This window comes from Staurois parvus, unplaced genomic scaffold (genome assembly GCF_062004578.1).
Source record: "Staurois parvus isolate SC_StPar_1 unplaced genomic scaffold, SC_StPar_1.0 ptg000232l, whole genome shotgun sequence".
NCBI lineage: Eukaryota > Metazoa > Chordata > Amphibia > Anura > Ranidae > Staurois > Staurois parvus.
This window is the reverse complement of record NW_028318028.1, coordinates 6,805,730-6,822,837: the sequence shown is the minus strand read 5'-3', so window position 1 is coordinate 6,822,837 and position 17,108 is coordinate 6,805,730. Positions and strand designations below refer to the sequence as shown.

The 17,108-nt window shown below is 43.2% G+C and overlaps 1 protein-coding gene across 1 annotated transcript; it reads left to right on the top strand.

The window, feature by feature from the left end:
* Positions 1-139: 139 nt before the first annotated feature.
* Positions 140-15,925, top strand: LOC149460312 (uncharacterized). The gene is made up of 8 exons (XM_089679844.1): positions 140-507; positions 2,889-3,083; positions 3,707-3,815; positions 5,029-5,124; positions 7,090-7,188; positions 10,374-10,526; positions 11,217-11,339; positions 14,947-15,925. Exons 1-8 carry the CDS (start codon positions 391-393, stop codon positions 15,525-15,527), a joined length of 1,473 nt encoding a protein of 490 aa, XP_089535970.1. The 5' UTR covers positions 140-390; the 3' UTR covers positions 15,528-15,925.
* The last annotated feature ends 1,183 nt before the right edge of the window (positions 15,926-17,108 follow it).

Genomic DNA, 17,108 nt, shown 5'->3' with positions numbered 1-17,108 from the left:
TGCCTTTGGGAAAGTATAAAGGAAAACCAATGAGGGCTGAGAGTCAGCAGCCCCGCCCACTCACATGGTAGAAGCAGGTAAGATCTTTGTTGGGATAAAAGTTGTGTGTGTGCTGTGTGTGTGTGTAGATGTGATCTGTCCATGTGTGCTGGGAATGGGGGGGATGGATTGATGGCTGATCTCCATGTCCTCCTGGATTCCCCTTTCTCATGTCATAGGATGGCTTGGATGTGGAGATAGGAAGTCTTACTTTGTGTCTACTTTTCTCTGCAGATTTCCTGAGTACATCCCGGAGGAAATTCCCTTTTCTCGTCTTCCATAATCCTCCCATAGCCTATCAGTGGAGGACACATCCCCCCCCCCTCTCCTAAATGCTGCATTTCTACAGCCATGACCTATTATGCAGCTCCTGTCGCTGTCTATAGGAGGCTCCGTGTCCTTCCCTGCCCTGTACACTGGGGAGGGGGGTCCTGGGGATCCATCCCATCAAGGACACAGTCTGGAGGGGTTTGTATGGATCTCCACTACAAAGACATACTGGGGGGGCTCACCGTTCCCCCATCTCCGCTGATCACCTCTGGGGGGTGTATGTCTGTAGAGAAGACGGAGATTGGATTGGGAGGGGAGACTGATGTAAACAATTGTGGTGTTGGTGGAAAATATCAGAAGGGCTCATTCATATGGGTGTAAAAATGCTGCATTTAAATTCCAACTGCGTAATGTTTTGTACCATCTAAATGCAGAACTATAGGAATCCATGCATCTACAAATACAAATGTGCGCTGCGTTTAGCATCTGTTTAGTGTCTGTATTGGAGTTTAACTCTTTGACATCCCTGGTGTTGTGGCTGCCTCTCTCCTAGGTAGCCAGTAATGTTGGTGTGGCCATCAAAGGGTTAAAAAGCTCAAAGTTGCACATTTTATTCATTCAAAGTTAAGGATCATCTCTGTGCTGAAGGTAGGAGAGATCTGGGGGGCTGCAAACCCCAGATTATGCAATGCCTATGTAGCCTTGGGCTGAGCTTTAACAACATCAATACTGTTTGAGGCTCCGTTCACACTAGTGCTTTTTATACACTGAAAAAACTCCCAAAAAAAATTGCTGGATGGAAACTGCTAATAGCATTTTTGTGCTGACTTGCAGTAGCATTTTAGCAGTGTTAGTGTTTTTACAGTACATGAAGATAAATAAACACTGGAAAAAAGCTGTTAAGAACTTTTTAGGAGCATTGAGTGTTTTTGTTTTGTTTTTCTGCTGGGTAAACAAAGACTCTACAAAAACAATTTTTCTTCTTTTTTCTGCTCCTAACAGCTGAAGCTTGAAAGACTCTTCTAACATAACATAGGACAACTCTATTAGCTTCTAGGAGCAGAGGAAAAAAAAGCTTATAATAGCTTCTAGGAGCTTAAAAACACACTAGTGTGCATGGAGTTTTAAGTTTGTCAGTATATTCCAGATTCCTAGGTTCACACCTAAGCCTTTTCTGCAGTGTTTTGCAGAAACGCAGTACAGTCAATTTAACATGATTTCCTATGAGACATGTTCACATCTCTGCGTTTTCACCCGGTGCATTTTTTGGAAAGGATCAGGGACTTTTTTGAATGCAAAAAGTTGCATTTATCGTTCTATAGACTTCAATGGAAACGCTGGAGAAAAGCATGTATTGCGTGTTTTCCTTTTTAAATCTGCCTATCAACAAGAAAAATATTTTAAAAAATCAAAAACACAGGTGCAGAATGCAATGCAGAAACAGCTTAAACACAACCTGCATAGGTGTGATCCTAGCTGAAGAGGCAAAGAAGGATATTTGATGGCTTATTCCTATCTGTAATTGAGAGCATAACATGAGTGGAAGAGGCAGTGCTGCCAGGGCCAGGCTTTTCGCCCACCAACCAGCCCACAGATGGAAGGCAGAGCAGCCTGCTGGAAGACAGATCGGCATCCTAGGGGCTGGTTGCAGGGGAGGGTTAAATCAGCTGAGTGGTGGGCTTAGGAGGTGGGGGGACAGAGGGGATATTAGAAGGCAACCGCCATTCAACCTGTGGAGCTGCCCCTGAAGCCAGCAGAATGAATCGCGTGAGGCGGCTTCCAGAGAAGTGGAAGAGGTGATTGGCTTTGCCAGGGAAGCTGGTGGGGGCCAGAGTCGCAGTTGCGCAAACAAAATGGTGCTTCGCCCAAAAGGAGTTCTGGAACTTCTGAGTGTTGCATGATTTTGTTTGTGCGAATGCACACTTATTTATTTTAATCGCCTTTAATATCACTTTTAGGATTTTTTTTTTTTTTCCCCCATCATTTTCTACTGGTGGTCCTGCCAGTAACACAGGTATTGACTTGGCTCCTCCCCTCTTCCCCCTCCTGCAAGCGGCTTGCTTATGGCAGCACTCCTGCTTGCTCGATCCAGAGCCCTGCTGGCTGCATCCATAGACAGACAGTAGGGCTTTGCCGCACCCCGCTCCCTCCTTATTGGCTGTGATTGGCTCTGAGCCAATGAGGAGGGAGAGAGCCGGGACAGCAGCTGCTCTTGTGCACAATGCTGGATCGGGCTTACGTAAGCGCTGCTTAGTGAAAATAGTTTTTTTTATCTTCATGCATAGAATGCATGAAGGTAAAAAACCTTCAGCTTTTACATCCATTTTAATGCTTCAGAGGCTACTATAGAGCCACCTTTATTTTATTTTGAGATGCAATGGGACACAGCAGAGGTCTGTCTGGGTAACTTGGAAGGCTGACTGCACCCAGGTCCTTGGCTGTGCCTAACATTGGTCACATCTCCATATATATCCACATACCTGCTCTTTGGCACTGGTGTTCGTAGAATACAGTATATTATGGAGTTGCTAAAGAACTAAGGTTACTTTCATAGAGGATGTCTCCATCTCTTTGTGCAGGATTTTTTTTGTTGTGAAGAGGCCCTATGGGACCTGATATACATTCAGCATTCGTGCCATAGAGGTCAAAAGCGCAACGTGTGTGACTCCACTTCTGGATGTCCAGAGCTCTCCTTTACTCTCCTGGGAATGGAGGATAAGACTCAGAAGATGATTGCGGAGGTGGCCAACAAAATTGCCCGACTGACTAGGGAGGTGGGAAATTCCTTAGTAAAGTTAAAGAAAAAAATGTATAGTGTGTGTGCGTGTATTGTGTATGTATGTGTATTTTATATAACATCCTTCTCTACAAGGCTCTGGTAGAGAATTTGTAATTATCTATACAATTTTGGGTTTTTGCCACTTGTGCCTTCCTAGAAGTTAAAGTGGTAGTAAACTTCTGAAAAAGAGGTTTCCTCCTACAAGGTAATTACTTAATGTGCTATTATGCATCGCATCACTATGAAAGGCTTGTCTTAAATTCCTCCACTATCTTGCTGACAGGGCTTCCATCTTCACCCTGGTTTTCCTTCCGGGTTTGTTGGATTAAATGGCCAAGCCACGATTACATCCGTGGCACAGAGCTCTGAAGGCATGTCATGGGTATGCCCTTCCTTCAAAGCGCTGGTGATGTTGCCAGCTGCCAAACAAGCAAATATCTCCTAAACTGCATGTTTAGGAAATCTTTTTTACCTACATATAACCCTTATTATAGTCTTACCTGTAGGTAAAAATAACACAGCTGTGTTTACTACCACTTTTAACAGATCATTTTGTTCCTTCTACTTCAAAAGTGGTCTTATCCTATATAGCATTTTGTGCTTACTCTTTTATTTCAGGTGCCTTTAAAGTGTGAGGATGTTGCTGTCTCTAATACTCAGTATGAAGGGAAAAACCTTGAAGGACCTGGGGAGAAATCTAAGAAGATTCAAGACGCCTGTACTGTTGGTGAGAAAATTGATTAATCTAACTTCAAAAATATTAGCGAAAAACATACAGCATCTTCACAGCCTGTTATCAAGCAAGATACCGGCGTCCATAAATGTTAATTGTGCCTAACCAGAACCCTGAAAGATTCTTTTTTTTTTTTTTTTTTCTTTCTTCATTTCCTTTTGAGAAAATGGCATTTCCCTTCTTATGCATTGAATCTTATATCTGCATTGTAAGGCATTGCTCCCACTGACTTTTAGTCTCACCAGATTTGGACTGAGATTCAGTAATGTCATAACTGTGCTGATCACAGTTCTCCTTGCTGGAGAGAAAGCTGTTCCTGAGGAGCTGCAGTGCAAGTATTTTCCTGTTTCTGCTGCATATATTTTGTGGATCTGTGTTTCTCCACTTCTTTTGCTGCTTCTCGATAATTACCCCACCATCAGAGGTAGGCTCCGGGGGGGGGTGAGCTTCTTCAGGAGTCGGCCATGGGGTCCTGTTGAGCAGCACACATCTCACAGGTGTTGGTGGTGGGTTGGACTGTGGAGAAGTACAGCTGCTTGATAACACTCTGTATCAGCTTTCAGGGATAACAAATTGTGGAAATCGTGCCAATCTTCATTTGCTGTTGAAGCGCTGTTACCTTGATTTAACGTTGAAACATAGGTGAAGACCATCTTCTGAAACTGCTAGTTGCCTGGCTATAGTACATGTGAATCACAGACCCAGCAAGCATGCAAAAGCTAGAAAATCAGGAACAAAGTCAGAATTCATTCTCTGTTACAAGTCTGTGACTTTGAAGCCAGGAAACTATGATTTTCATTTCAGATAAGAGTTCAGCATTCTCAACTTTCATATTTTTCTCATGACAAACCTGCTTTATATTTTGTGTATGTAAACCCTAACCATCAATTTCTCATATTTGCTTTTTTTTGGTCTGTTAAATATAACCTTTAACGTGTTTTGTTATAGCTGAGTGCAAAAAAAAAAAAACTCGATGCTGCTTAAAATTTTCCTCTGCTGAGTGTTAACAGTTGGCATTATACCTAATTCTCTCTGTGGCCTAAAGTGCACCTCACCCTATGTTATGGTGAAGATGGGAGTGCAGTAGCTGCCAATACATTACAATTTATTATTAATTTTATTTTTTTTTTGGGTTGGGGGGAGTGGTAGAGGATGTTAAAGGAAAATACAGGCTAATGTGGAGTTTTCTTTTTTTATTCTATTTTAGAACAACCAAGAGCCCCAGTGCAGCAAAGTACAGAAGAAATTTACCCCATCAAATTCTGCATTAAGGAGGAGCCAATTGAATGTCATAATTCCCCTGGCAAGTATTCCATTTTAAGTTTTATGAAGAATAGAGATCCGCAGTATGCATGACTTGGTGAGGCGTCCTGGATTCAATCCCTACCAAGCACACTGTTTACATCTCTTTTTGTATGTTCTTCCCATTATTTTATCCTTTTTTTTTTTTCCCTGTCTGCTTCAGTTATTCAGCCACAGGTGTACTTCCTAAGGTGAAACTGCCTAGCACTCAACCATGCAAAGTAAACCCTTCATGTGAAGTAGTAGACTTTGCGGGACATAGAATTTCTAGCCTTCAGGAGTGTAGAAATGACCAAACCTGATAGGCCTCTGTCCCTCAGGATCTGGGCTTCAGCAGGGCAGCAATTAAAGCCAGTGGCTGAGAGGCAGAATGGTGAACTGGCCCCTGGGACAGAAGATTCAAATTATCTGTAAGAGCCTATGGACAGTCTGCCTGAAGTCTGAGTGTTGCTGAGTGCCATGTCCTCCTGAGCCATTTAAGTGCAATGAAATTCAACAGGATGCCCTCTTTCTCAATACTGCGGAGTGGACAAGGGAGAAGCTGTGGAGTGGGAAAGCACTGATTAGGCTAAACTGATACCACTCAATCACCCTAGTAGCCACTGCAAAGGCTCAAGGGTCCTTGGACCTGGAAACAAATTTGTCCAGTTTTGTTGTTGAACCTTCATGTCAAAAGATCCATGTCTGGTGTCTCCCACTTTTTGAAAGTGAGTTTGGAACACCTCTGGGTGTGGAGACCAATTGCTTAGATCTAGATTTTGACTACTGAGTATGTCTGCCTGCTAATTGTCTTGTCTTGTATTTGGATTGAGGTCGGTGCAGGAAAGTGTAGTTCTGCCCAAGCTCAAATAACGTCCACTTCTTTGAGATGAGAAATTCTTAGTGCCCCCAACGATTAGCATAGGCCACTGCCATGGCATTGACTGCATTCTGGTTGGGTGAGCCTACAGACAGGAGACAGATGGTCCAGTGCTGAAGGGTTGACCAAATTGTCCTGACATCAAGAATGTTGATGGGAAGCGGAGCTTCCTCCAATGAACAAGTGCCCTGTACCAAGAGGGTCCCCAGGACTCCTCCCCAGCTTGACAGGCTGGCACCTTTTGTCAGAACTCTCCACGTTACTGGGAGAAGGATTCTCCCACCTCCAGTGCCAAACTGGAGATTCACATCAGGGAGACATTAAAATGGCAAATATAAAACTGTCTATTCAAGACTGACACTCAATGACAAGTGTTGCAGCTCGTGCTTGGCTGTGACACCGCATTTTTAAATTTTTAGCCTGCTCCTCAAGGCTATGATCCATCATAAAGTGTTGCAGCTGTACCCTGAAAGGAAAAGCACCTCTGGGATCAGTTTAAAGGCCAAGGCCTAACTTGCTCCTGCTGGCATTGTAGCCCCACACCAGGCATCAGGATGCAGGGGCCAAGGCCCATTCAGGTCTTTTCCCTCCTGGTAGGCCTACCCCAGTACATGTTTTCAGGATCAGGCTTCACTGTTTGTGGACAATGGCCCTTGACCTGTATAGCCCCCGGCCGCTAATTCAAAGCATTGCACCATGTGCCAAGGTGAATGACCAATGCAAGATCTAGTGTCCAAAGCAACATTACAGGCTGTATCCACATCATCTTCTGGGAGCGTTCTGCCAAGGAGTCAACCAAAAAGCTGCAAGAGGGGAGCTACAGTGGCTGTGATGCAGCTAGAGCTTTATAGAAGAATCTTGGGGGGGAGGGAGCAATAGACAAAAATATTTGTTTTTCTCTCAGTAGGAGGAAGACATACTGTATATATGCATACTTGCAGAAAACTGAAGTTTGCTGAAAGTGGGAAGAGTTTTATGGCCACTGTCCCTGTAGCTTCTTTTGCCAGTATCCAATCACCTGAAAATAGCTGCCTATAACCTCTGTGCCTTGTACACTATAATTAAGAAATTCAGTTTGCTGTAGATTTATTTATTTTTAAATCTTAGAACCGCCAACAGCTGCAGTTCAGGAAAGTACAGAAAAAGGTTACCCTATCGAATGCTACATAAAGGAAGAGCCGGAAGAACAACCTTATCTTTCTGCTGGCAAGTAATCGTGTTTAAGTTTGCAAAGAATAGAGATTGGCAGTATACATGGCTTTTTGCTTAGGGATGTGTGGGGTTGCCTTGAAGCACATGGGTCCTGGTTTCAAATCTCACCAAGTGGCTGCTTGCACCCATTTTTGTATGTTCTTGCCACGTTTTTATGGGTTTGCTCCAACTGCTTTTTGTTCAACCTTTAACCCCAAAAAAAAATACGGTTTTTACTTCCTCCAAAACTGGCTTTACTACGAGCATAGGACAGCAGTAGGCAACTCTGATGTTTAATTTATAATTTAATTTTAATTTATATCAAATCAATTTTTTCTTTTAACATGGAAGAGTTGGACCTCTTGTCAGAATTTTTTTTTAATCCAACAAGCATGTTTTTTGTTGTTTTTGGTGATTTAGACAAGAAGTAGAAAAGGGAGAGTTTATAGCTTTTTTTTTTTTTTTTTTTTTTTTTTTTTCTTCTCTCTTCACTCTGTCATTTTCAAAATCATTCTCAACCTCTTCAATAAATGTCATAATTTCAAAAGTTGTTCCAATCTTTTTAAAACTGTAGCTTTTAGTAAAGTAATACATGGGTATCCTGCCATGTAGGTTCTTATTCAGTCACTTCCTGTTATAGGATGACAACTGCCTTCTAAATGCGTTTTTCTGTTGCAAGTCTGCAAGCAGCTATGTCAATGCATTATGCACAGGCATGGTCTACTGTTGTCACTATCAGGAAGCTGGATGAGGGCAATGATGTGCAGCCAAAGCTCAAACTCAATTATGTAGACAGGAAGTGGCTAAAATCAATGGAGGTAATCAGCAGGACTGAAATACAAAACTATATTTTATGGGATAAAACAGCAATTCATTAGAATACATGATGTGCTCTAGCAGACTAAATATATACAGCATCCTCCTAGTTGGCGAGGGGGAACTAGATCCTAATGGTTAGTCAAGATGACTGAGTAGCAGTCTGGGTGCAATAGCCAGAGGGTCAAATTTGGGTCCAGAGCTGGGAGGCTGTGCAGGCCTGCCTCTCCTGGAATTTCCTCCTGTTCTAGAGCTTGTGAGGAGGCTTTACAGATAGTGGGTGCATCTGAAGATTGTCTGCTTTGCACTCTAGAGGGATCTTGGCCAATCCCCAACAGGTTGGAAAGGGGTTGGGACACCATTTTAAAAGTGGTTGGAGCTTGCTCAGTAGGGAGTCAGGAGGAAGATGTGAGGTTGAAGATGGAGGCTGCAAGGAGATCTACCTACAGGCCTGGAGCTGGAAAGGGGAAAAGCCAAGAACTCGCCGTCCCCCTGAAAGAGGACCACCTGTATGTCATGGAAGGAGCAGCCCAGCTGATGGGCCTGGGAGCAGCCACCAACCCACAAGCGGTACAGGAGTGGATCTGAGTAGTACAGCTGCACCCCCTGGATGGATAGGGGAAGGAGCAGTCTGGTGGGAAACCAGATTAGACCCTACTAGTGACTGTTCACTTCTTTAAAGGGACAGGAGCCAGATGCCCTGCTCAGGAATACCTCCAGATCGCTGGATGAAGAGAAGAATTTAGGGTAGGGCCTGGGGTAGTACAGTAAGAAGATGCTGGCTGGCTCTCCAGCAGAGACTGTGTGTCAGGGATCTCCTCGATCCCTGCCGCGATGGTCCCGGCGCAGGCGCAGTGCACCGCCCTGTGCAGGGACACGGGCACTAGGTCCGGGCCGGCCGCGGCGTTCGAGTTCACGCATGCGCAGTAGAAGCCGCGGCCGCCCGCTGGGCACCAATGGCAGCGCAGGGCGGGATATTTAAATGGCCCTGAGCTGTCATTCAGTGCCTTCTGGTCTTCCCTGCATCCTGTGAACCTGTGATCCTGTACCCCTTGTAAGTTTTGACCCGGATTGAACCTGACCTTGCTGCTTTCTCCTGCTCTGACCCTTGCTTTGCCTGACCTCTCTCCTGGATGCCCCCTATTGGATTTGACCTGCTGTTGCTGACCTGGCGTGTGACCCGACCATTCTATGCCCGCTGCCTTGTACCTTGCCGTCCTCTCTGTTACCGACCCGGCCCGTCTGACCTTGCTCATCCATCCATCCATCCCTTGCAGTGGGGTCTTCCGACCTCCTCACATCAGACTCTTCCCCGTGGGAGCCCCTTGCGCATACTACTACCACTGACGGGCGCACCCAGTAGTCACGACCTGGTCTCAGGGAGCTCCAAGTCCATCCCCACCATCAGGGGCCCTGGTGAACAAGCACCCTGGGACTTAGATTCCGTGCGCTGGGGACGCTTATTCAGTGGAGTGCTAGTAGTACCGCCGGGCGGTCCCTTACACTGTGCTGGAAAGGAAACGCTTGTGAAAAGTTCCAGGAAGTTGTCCTCTGTTTTTCAGTCCCCTTGGGCATCCTATACCCCCTTACCCTATCCCAGTTTTGAATTCCCTTAATAAACCTAAAAAAAACAAAGCTCAAGGACTGATTTCTGACTTTAGATGCAAGCTTGTGTGAAGAATGCAGATTGCCTGGCTGTGCGGGACTATAGGGGGTAATGCTACATATCATCCAGTTAGATCTTTAAGGTCAAAAACAGAGATGAGATGACTAAGTATTGTAAAGCAATGCTCAAACATTCAGTGCTAAAAAAAAAAATTAGTAATACAAATCTATTTTCAGTTGGACAAGGAACTAAGAACCTAGGACAGATGTATAGGAACTTTTATTGCTTAATTACCTTTGCTGGTGCATGTTCAGGGACTGTCATCTTGATCCTTCTTTGCTTGCTGCTCTGTCCTTAACCTGGAACAAGCATAGTCATATCTGGTATTGGGACACCTGATGTATACATTTTAGTTATGAGTTGAACTACTAAGTGGTGGAGCCATAATGATGATGGCAGCCCTGTGTGTGCAACTTCAGAAGCAAGCCAGCAATGGTGGTCACCATATTTGCATCTTGACATATTCCCTCCTTTAAAGTAAACCTGTCTCAAACCTCAACAACTGTCTGAACATGTCAAAATTATCTATAGATCCAACAACGTAGGCAGATGAAATATTACAGGAATCTTAAGGTGCATGTTCAACTAATATGTCCAACCTTTTTTCCTTCGTTTCAGGTGTCTCCAAAACTGTTTGTCCAATAGGGATCTGTACTGTTACTTTTGTTAAGGGTAAACCATTTCCCCGTAAGCTCAGAAATGTATGTTCTCTTTTTAGATGGGACATCAGCCCTCCTATCAACTGTAAATGTTCACCTACCTTTTGGAGAAGCCCAAAGTGCATCTGGATTCAACTTTATTTCCTCATTTGATATTAAATCTGAACCCCGTGGAGAGTCCTCTGGTGACACTGAGGACAGTGCGGATGAAGGTAAGCAGTTGTGTTATGTGGACCTCTTTACAGCTATCATTTCTGACTTGGGAAAATGAAAACTTTAAAGTAGAACATTCATGAGGAACAGTCATTGTCTATGCTGTGATCCATTACTACACACAGGACTGAGGACATACTGTGAGTGCAGGGTGTCATGGACAGTCCTCATCACAACACCCTATGTTTACCATGTAATGGTGCAGGGAGTGTGTTGACGACGTCATGTTGGGACTGCTCTCTGCATCGTTGAGGATCATTCAGTCTGGAGTAAATGTGAAGAAGACCATGTGGCATCACATGACTGCCATGAAAACTTTGGAAAAAGGAGGGGCAGGCGCACAAATTTAGGCTTTAAAGTCAATCCTATCCCTTTTGACCATTCATGGGAAAAGTGTCAGGTTCTCCACCTCAACCACTGATACGGGTCTTCCTTGTGCTTCTCCACTGCCGCTTGTTGGACTTCCCCCAGTCAAACCCCTATATGCACATTGGGGGGGTACGCTTGTATGACTGCAGCAAGAATATTGGTTTGAGTTGGGGCAGTGACTGATGAACTGTAAAATTGGGGCAGTGACTGATGAATTGTAAAATTGGGGCAGTGACGGATTACCCTTTGTTGGCATCATTGTTGTACATGGAGAGGAATCCTTTTTTCACATACTTCAAAGCTGCACTTTGTCCCTCCAGAATCTTCCCAGGTCCCTCGTTCTGATCGGAAACTTGTATACAATATTATCAATCACGTAAAGGAGGAGCCAGAGGAAAGCCAAGATTCGGATATGTCTGTATGTGAGGACACAGCAAGTGCCGGTAAGCATATTTGTTAACTTTTTTGTTAAAATGCATGTCCAGGCATTTCTTCTTTAAATTTTTTATTTTTTTTTATATATATATCTAATTTGTGCATGGCTCGGTCTTTCATTTTCTGTAATTATGGGCTATTTATGCTATTGTATTACAATAATGCACAAAAAACAATGTAGTTCCATTCATATTTAAGGTAGCATAGTACACTTGGAAACCATCTGTATGATGTAGTCCATTAAAGTGTTACTAAACCCAGGACCCTGCATTCACTAGATCTGGTCTCCCACAGTACACAGAACATGGAAATGCATCTTTTTTTAGTAAATATAAACTGCTAGATACTTTTTCTCATCAGCAGTATATAGCAGTCTTGTGACTTCTATTAATGTCCAGCTGAGCACTAGTTAATTTTGTAAGAGGTGTTTCATTCTTCTCTGACTGTCCTATGAGGCTGCATGATCCCTGACCCTCTGTCTGGACAGTTCAGTTCTGTGCTGATCATATGCACCCTCCTAAAAAAAACTGAGTAAAACACACCAAACTGAGCATGTGCAGAGTGCATCTTAGGGTTCTGTACTATCAGAAGATTGATTGGGGATAGTGGAGGAAGGGGAGAATCAGAAGACTGGATAAAACAGCCTTTACATAATGCAAAGGATTAACCACTTTTAGGTTCCACAGTGAGTATAACAAGCATGCTTCACTGCATATACAGACTGCTTTTACTGTTGTGGGTTTAGTAGCACTTTAAATGTGTTGTGTTATACAAAAGGTATTGTAATGCATCCAAAGTGTAAATGGACACTTGTTTGCCTCTAATAGAAGTAATAGTAAGTTAGTCTTAGTCAATATTGGGTGTTTCTGTGGAAGGGTGGTAGTGTTCCACTCCCTTTTTGGAGGTGTGGGCTGCTACCTTACAGGTATGACTTCAGTGTCTCTTCAGCAGAAAAGATATTTGGATAAGGAGAAAGGAGTGCCCAGTGTCTGGAATGATGCCAGACTTGATGGAAAGGTTATAACTGTTTATTGAAAATAACAACTGTACAAACCAAGCCAACATGTTTCAGGGGATAAGCCACCTCCTTCAGGGCTATCGTATAAACATAAAAACCATGTGCACTCAGTATTTGTTATTTAGATAAAGGACTAAAACAGAAAAAATAATCCATTTTTATACAGGGTCATATGAAATTATACATATTTGATATGCACAGATCATGAATTCCCAATAAAAAGTTAAAACCAAAATTAATTGGATGTCAAAAATATTAGAGGAGCTCCATATTTATAAAAATGTAAAAGCCGCAACAAAAACTGTAGCTGCTGATTTTAAGAAAGGACACTTCTCTGTCCAGAGATCTAGCACTGTGGTCACCTGAGCTGTGTTCTCCTCCACCCATCTTTGGTCACCGACACCAGCATCTTATGGGGAAAGGAACGAGCGCTGGATCTGACAGATTCAAGCCGCTAGCATAAAGGTAAACCTCGTATACCCTCTTCATCAAAAGTCAAATACAGCAAAAAGTTGCAGCGCTTGAGTATATAATAAAGGGAATTACCATATATAACAGAATTAAAAGAAAAAACATTCATTTTATGACATGCACCAGATCCAACGTTCATAAATTAATGTAAACAATGGTCAGGTAAATAATAAAGGTTCATTCCACTAATCAAAGTGCCTGTAGTGATAGGGATGTTAGTCATAAGTTTTGGGGGTGTATCCAAGTGACAAGCAAATCCGTGACTTCCGTGATAGGAGAATAGCTGTAAAATGCACTAACCAGATAGCGCAAGTAAACGCGCATTGGAGTATAATGACCTACTGCTGGTCACAGCCAAATGGTCCTCAGCGTAAAGCCCTCAGGAACACCAGTGCACCATTCTTGCCGTCTCCTACCACCAGGGGGAGTGCGCCTCTTTACAGTAACACGAAATAGCTTTATATCCTCTATCGCCAGGATTGGTGTGCTTTCATATCAGGAGATCATCTCAGGGACTCGGCAATAAGACCCAAAAGAAAGAAATCTTGATAGTGTAGTATTTTTATTCAAAAGGTAAAAGCAAGTAGCACACTTACATGGTAATGTCCAAAAAAGCTGATTCACAGAATCCAAAAAGATGGCCGACAGTCAGATGCATGAACCAAGTGGATAATACGTGGTATGAGAGGTGTCCTTATCCCTAATGCGTTTCGTGGCAATGGCACATTATCAAAGGGGACACCAGCATCTTAACTGTATGCACCCTGCTGTGACAGCTTGCAGCTTCATAGCTGGGTGGTCACTGTGCATGCATGAACCGTGCTATGTATCGTGAATGGACCTGCAGTCTTCTGGGACCTCTGATGTATCCCAGAACACTGTGAGGAGGGGGAGGAGAACTTCCACTCTGATTGTCTAGGTGATCAGAGTGGAATTGGGAGCAGGTACCTGTCAAAACCAGGTGCCACTCCCCCCAAAAACTGTGTCATTTCGTGTAGAGGAAGGGGATTTTAAGTGGAACTTCCCATTTTTCTGGATGAATAAATTATTTTTTTTTTGATTATATAGGAACAAAAACAGGTCTAATTGACATCAAATAAATAAAAGTTTCGGTTAATTAAATACTTCATAAGTTTTTAGTAGACAAAGGTCAGGTAAATTGAAAATAAAGTAGTTCAGAAAGTTTCTAGATCTGCATTTTAGGCTAGTCCCACATTATTGCAGTAACTAAGAGTAGGATATGAACAGGAATGAGAAAAAGAGGGGGGCGGATAAAGAGGTGGGAGGGAATTCGCTTCCCTCTGCAGAAATTCCTTATCAGAGCTGTCAGATTTAGAGTGAATTCCTATACAGTAACCAGGGTGTCCAAGTTACAAATATATTTTTGAACTCAGAAGTGGATGAGTTTCAATTGAGAGATTAGATCGAATGCAATCAAATAAAAGAAGCATATATGATAAAATAAATAGAATAATCATAAATCTAACAATATAGATCTATGGGCATATATACAAATGATAGTAAATTCATTAAAAATCCAGGAATGCAAAAGATTAGTCAAGTGTACACCTCTGTGGTGGGATGCATTGAAGTGAACCTGTTGCTCTGCCTTGTGTGGGCAAGAAACTAGTTCACTTTAAACCTTTGTAAGAGGAGGCAGAAAATATTGCCAGTGAAGACTTGGGCAGGTCATAAACTATGCAATTTTTCTTTCTTGCAACCATGGATTGTAGGAAAACAATCACTCGGTTTCCTCATCAACACAGCCCGTATTGATGAGGGAATCCCTCTGTGGATCTATTGTGTTCTCTCGGTAGGGTGAACAGTCCCAACTGGGGGGACACAATTACTGGTAGCTGCTATAATCGTATGAAGAATCTGACTTTGGTACAATCACCCTGGCCTCTGCTAAATTGGCCAGAATTAAAACCATCTATGGCTAGCTTTAGAAATCAAAATGGTTGGCTGGAGATTCAACCTGCCATTGCCGACCTAAATCTGAATATCCATTTACTTTGAGGCTGCTTTTAACAATTAGAACTCCTACTAAATTCTGGATGGACTTTAAAAATGTGTATACAGTGCCTATTACTATGGAGATCCTCAACTGTAATTCTTTCTTCTAGCAGACTATACAGACAAAGACTACTTGCCATCGGAAACCATAGATAAAAGAGCCGGGACACACAAGTCAAGATCAGGAGAAACTTCTTCTTGCAAAGTGTGTGGGAAAGTGTTCGGCAATAAGTGGACTCTTGTGAAACACATGAAGATTCATACTGGAGAGCGTCCATATTCATGTGATGAGTGTGATAAGACCTACAAATGTAAAAGTCACTTGAACACTCACATGAGAACACATACTGGTGAGCGGCCATATAAATGTAACCAGTGTGACCGGAGGTTCTTCAATCACCAGCACCTTGTCCTCCATCAGGTCGTCCACACTGGTGAAAAGCCCTACTCATGCCCTGTGTGTGGGAAAGGCTTCACTCGGCAATCCAGTGTGGTCAAGCATGCCGGCATGCACACAGAACAGAAGCGCCACGTGTGCAGTGAATGCGGCAAAAGTTACTGCCAATACGCCAGCCTGATCGTCCACCTTCGACAGCACTCAGGGGAGAAACCATTTGTCTGCAAGTACTGTGAGCAAGCCTTTGCATTAAAAGATGCCATGTTGAGGCATCAAAAGACTCACGCTAGGTAAAAGCCTTTCCCCTGGCCTCGGTGCAATAATTGTGTTAACGGGTGAAGCTTTGACATTTCTGGATAGTGTCAGAGATTCTCAACTCCTGCCTGACGGTCTTATTGGCCCATCACTATGATCAGCAGCACCACCAAGCAATAGGAATGTGCTGTATGTAGGAAGGAGTCGGCCAGCTTCAGCACTATTGGAAAGTCCCGTCTCTCCGAACCATCGGAGGTTCAGCCGCAGCAGAAATGTTTTGAAGTCAGCTGCAAGTGTGTGCAGCTCATATCTGTAGAGGTTTGTCCCCTTTCCCCCTCAGTGACAGTCTCTTTACACCTTAGAGTCTTATTGGGGACTCTGTGTTGGTTAGTACAGAGTCACTTCAATTATAAAAAAATTAAAACCTGAAAGTGTTAGAGGTGTCTTTTTTTTTTTTTTCCTGACCTTTTTCAAAGTGTCCATGCTACTGGTACAGTGTATATAATGTTATAATTTTATTTATTTATTTTTTTGGGATGCTGTAAAAGAAAAGGTGTTTATGCCTACCTCTCCGATGGGCGCTGACTCTTATGGTCCCATTGAAGAAGCTCTATGACTACCAACAACTCTTCAACATCCAACACCCTTCTCATGGTTGGAGATACCTGATTTCCTGGTTGTACCAGCCCTTACCCTAGGTTCACACCAAAGTGGTTTCTGCAGCATTTTGCAGAAATGCAATACAGTCCATTTATCATGATTTCCTATGGGACAGGTTCACATCTGTGTGTTTTTCGCCTGACTTTAATGCAAAAAGTTGTGGTGTTTGGTTCTATAGATTTCAGTGACAATGCTGCAGAAAAGCATGTATTGCGGTTTTACTGCTTTTTAAATCTGCCTACCACCATGGAAAATAAACACAATGTATCAACGCAACACGAAATGTAATGCAGAAACGGCTCTAAGGCAACCTGCATAGGTGTGAACCTAGCCTTAACTCTAATGGTCCATTCACACCAGCCACAGCTTTATAACACAGCAGATGCTGTCCGGTTGGGCAGGGATTGCTGCTGTGTACTGCAAAGTTCCCTCTCCTCCTGCAAACTATATTGAGGAGTCACACAAAGCTGTCATGTGATGTAAGAGTGATTAAAAAACAGTGCATGTAATGCAACGTGGTGTGAATTTGGCACACAGACGAGGAATTTTGCCTTGTCCTGCGATAGGACTGCACTGGAATAACTACTTAGCGCAGTCCTGCTGATTCCGGTATGAATGGACCCCCATTCAATACTGTTGGCGGTACTGACAGCGGGGCCAATGCAGAGAACCACCCCACACAGTGGGGGAGAAGGGATCTGCTACACCTGGAAGTAGGTTGGATGAGAGTTTTCAATGGTCAGATCTTCCCAATCACAACTTTATCATCTTCTCTATGATGTTTGAAATATGCGCACTGATGAATGCCCTGTCATCACACTAATTCTGCACCTGAGTCAAAGCAATAAAATATGCGTGTCATTTGCTGAACTTGTATGAGTAGAATAATTGTGGAGTAATTTTTGTAATCAGCTCTTACCAATTCACTGGTTTACAGTATGGATACAGACATCTACTGCC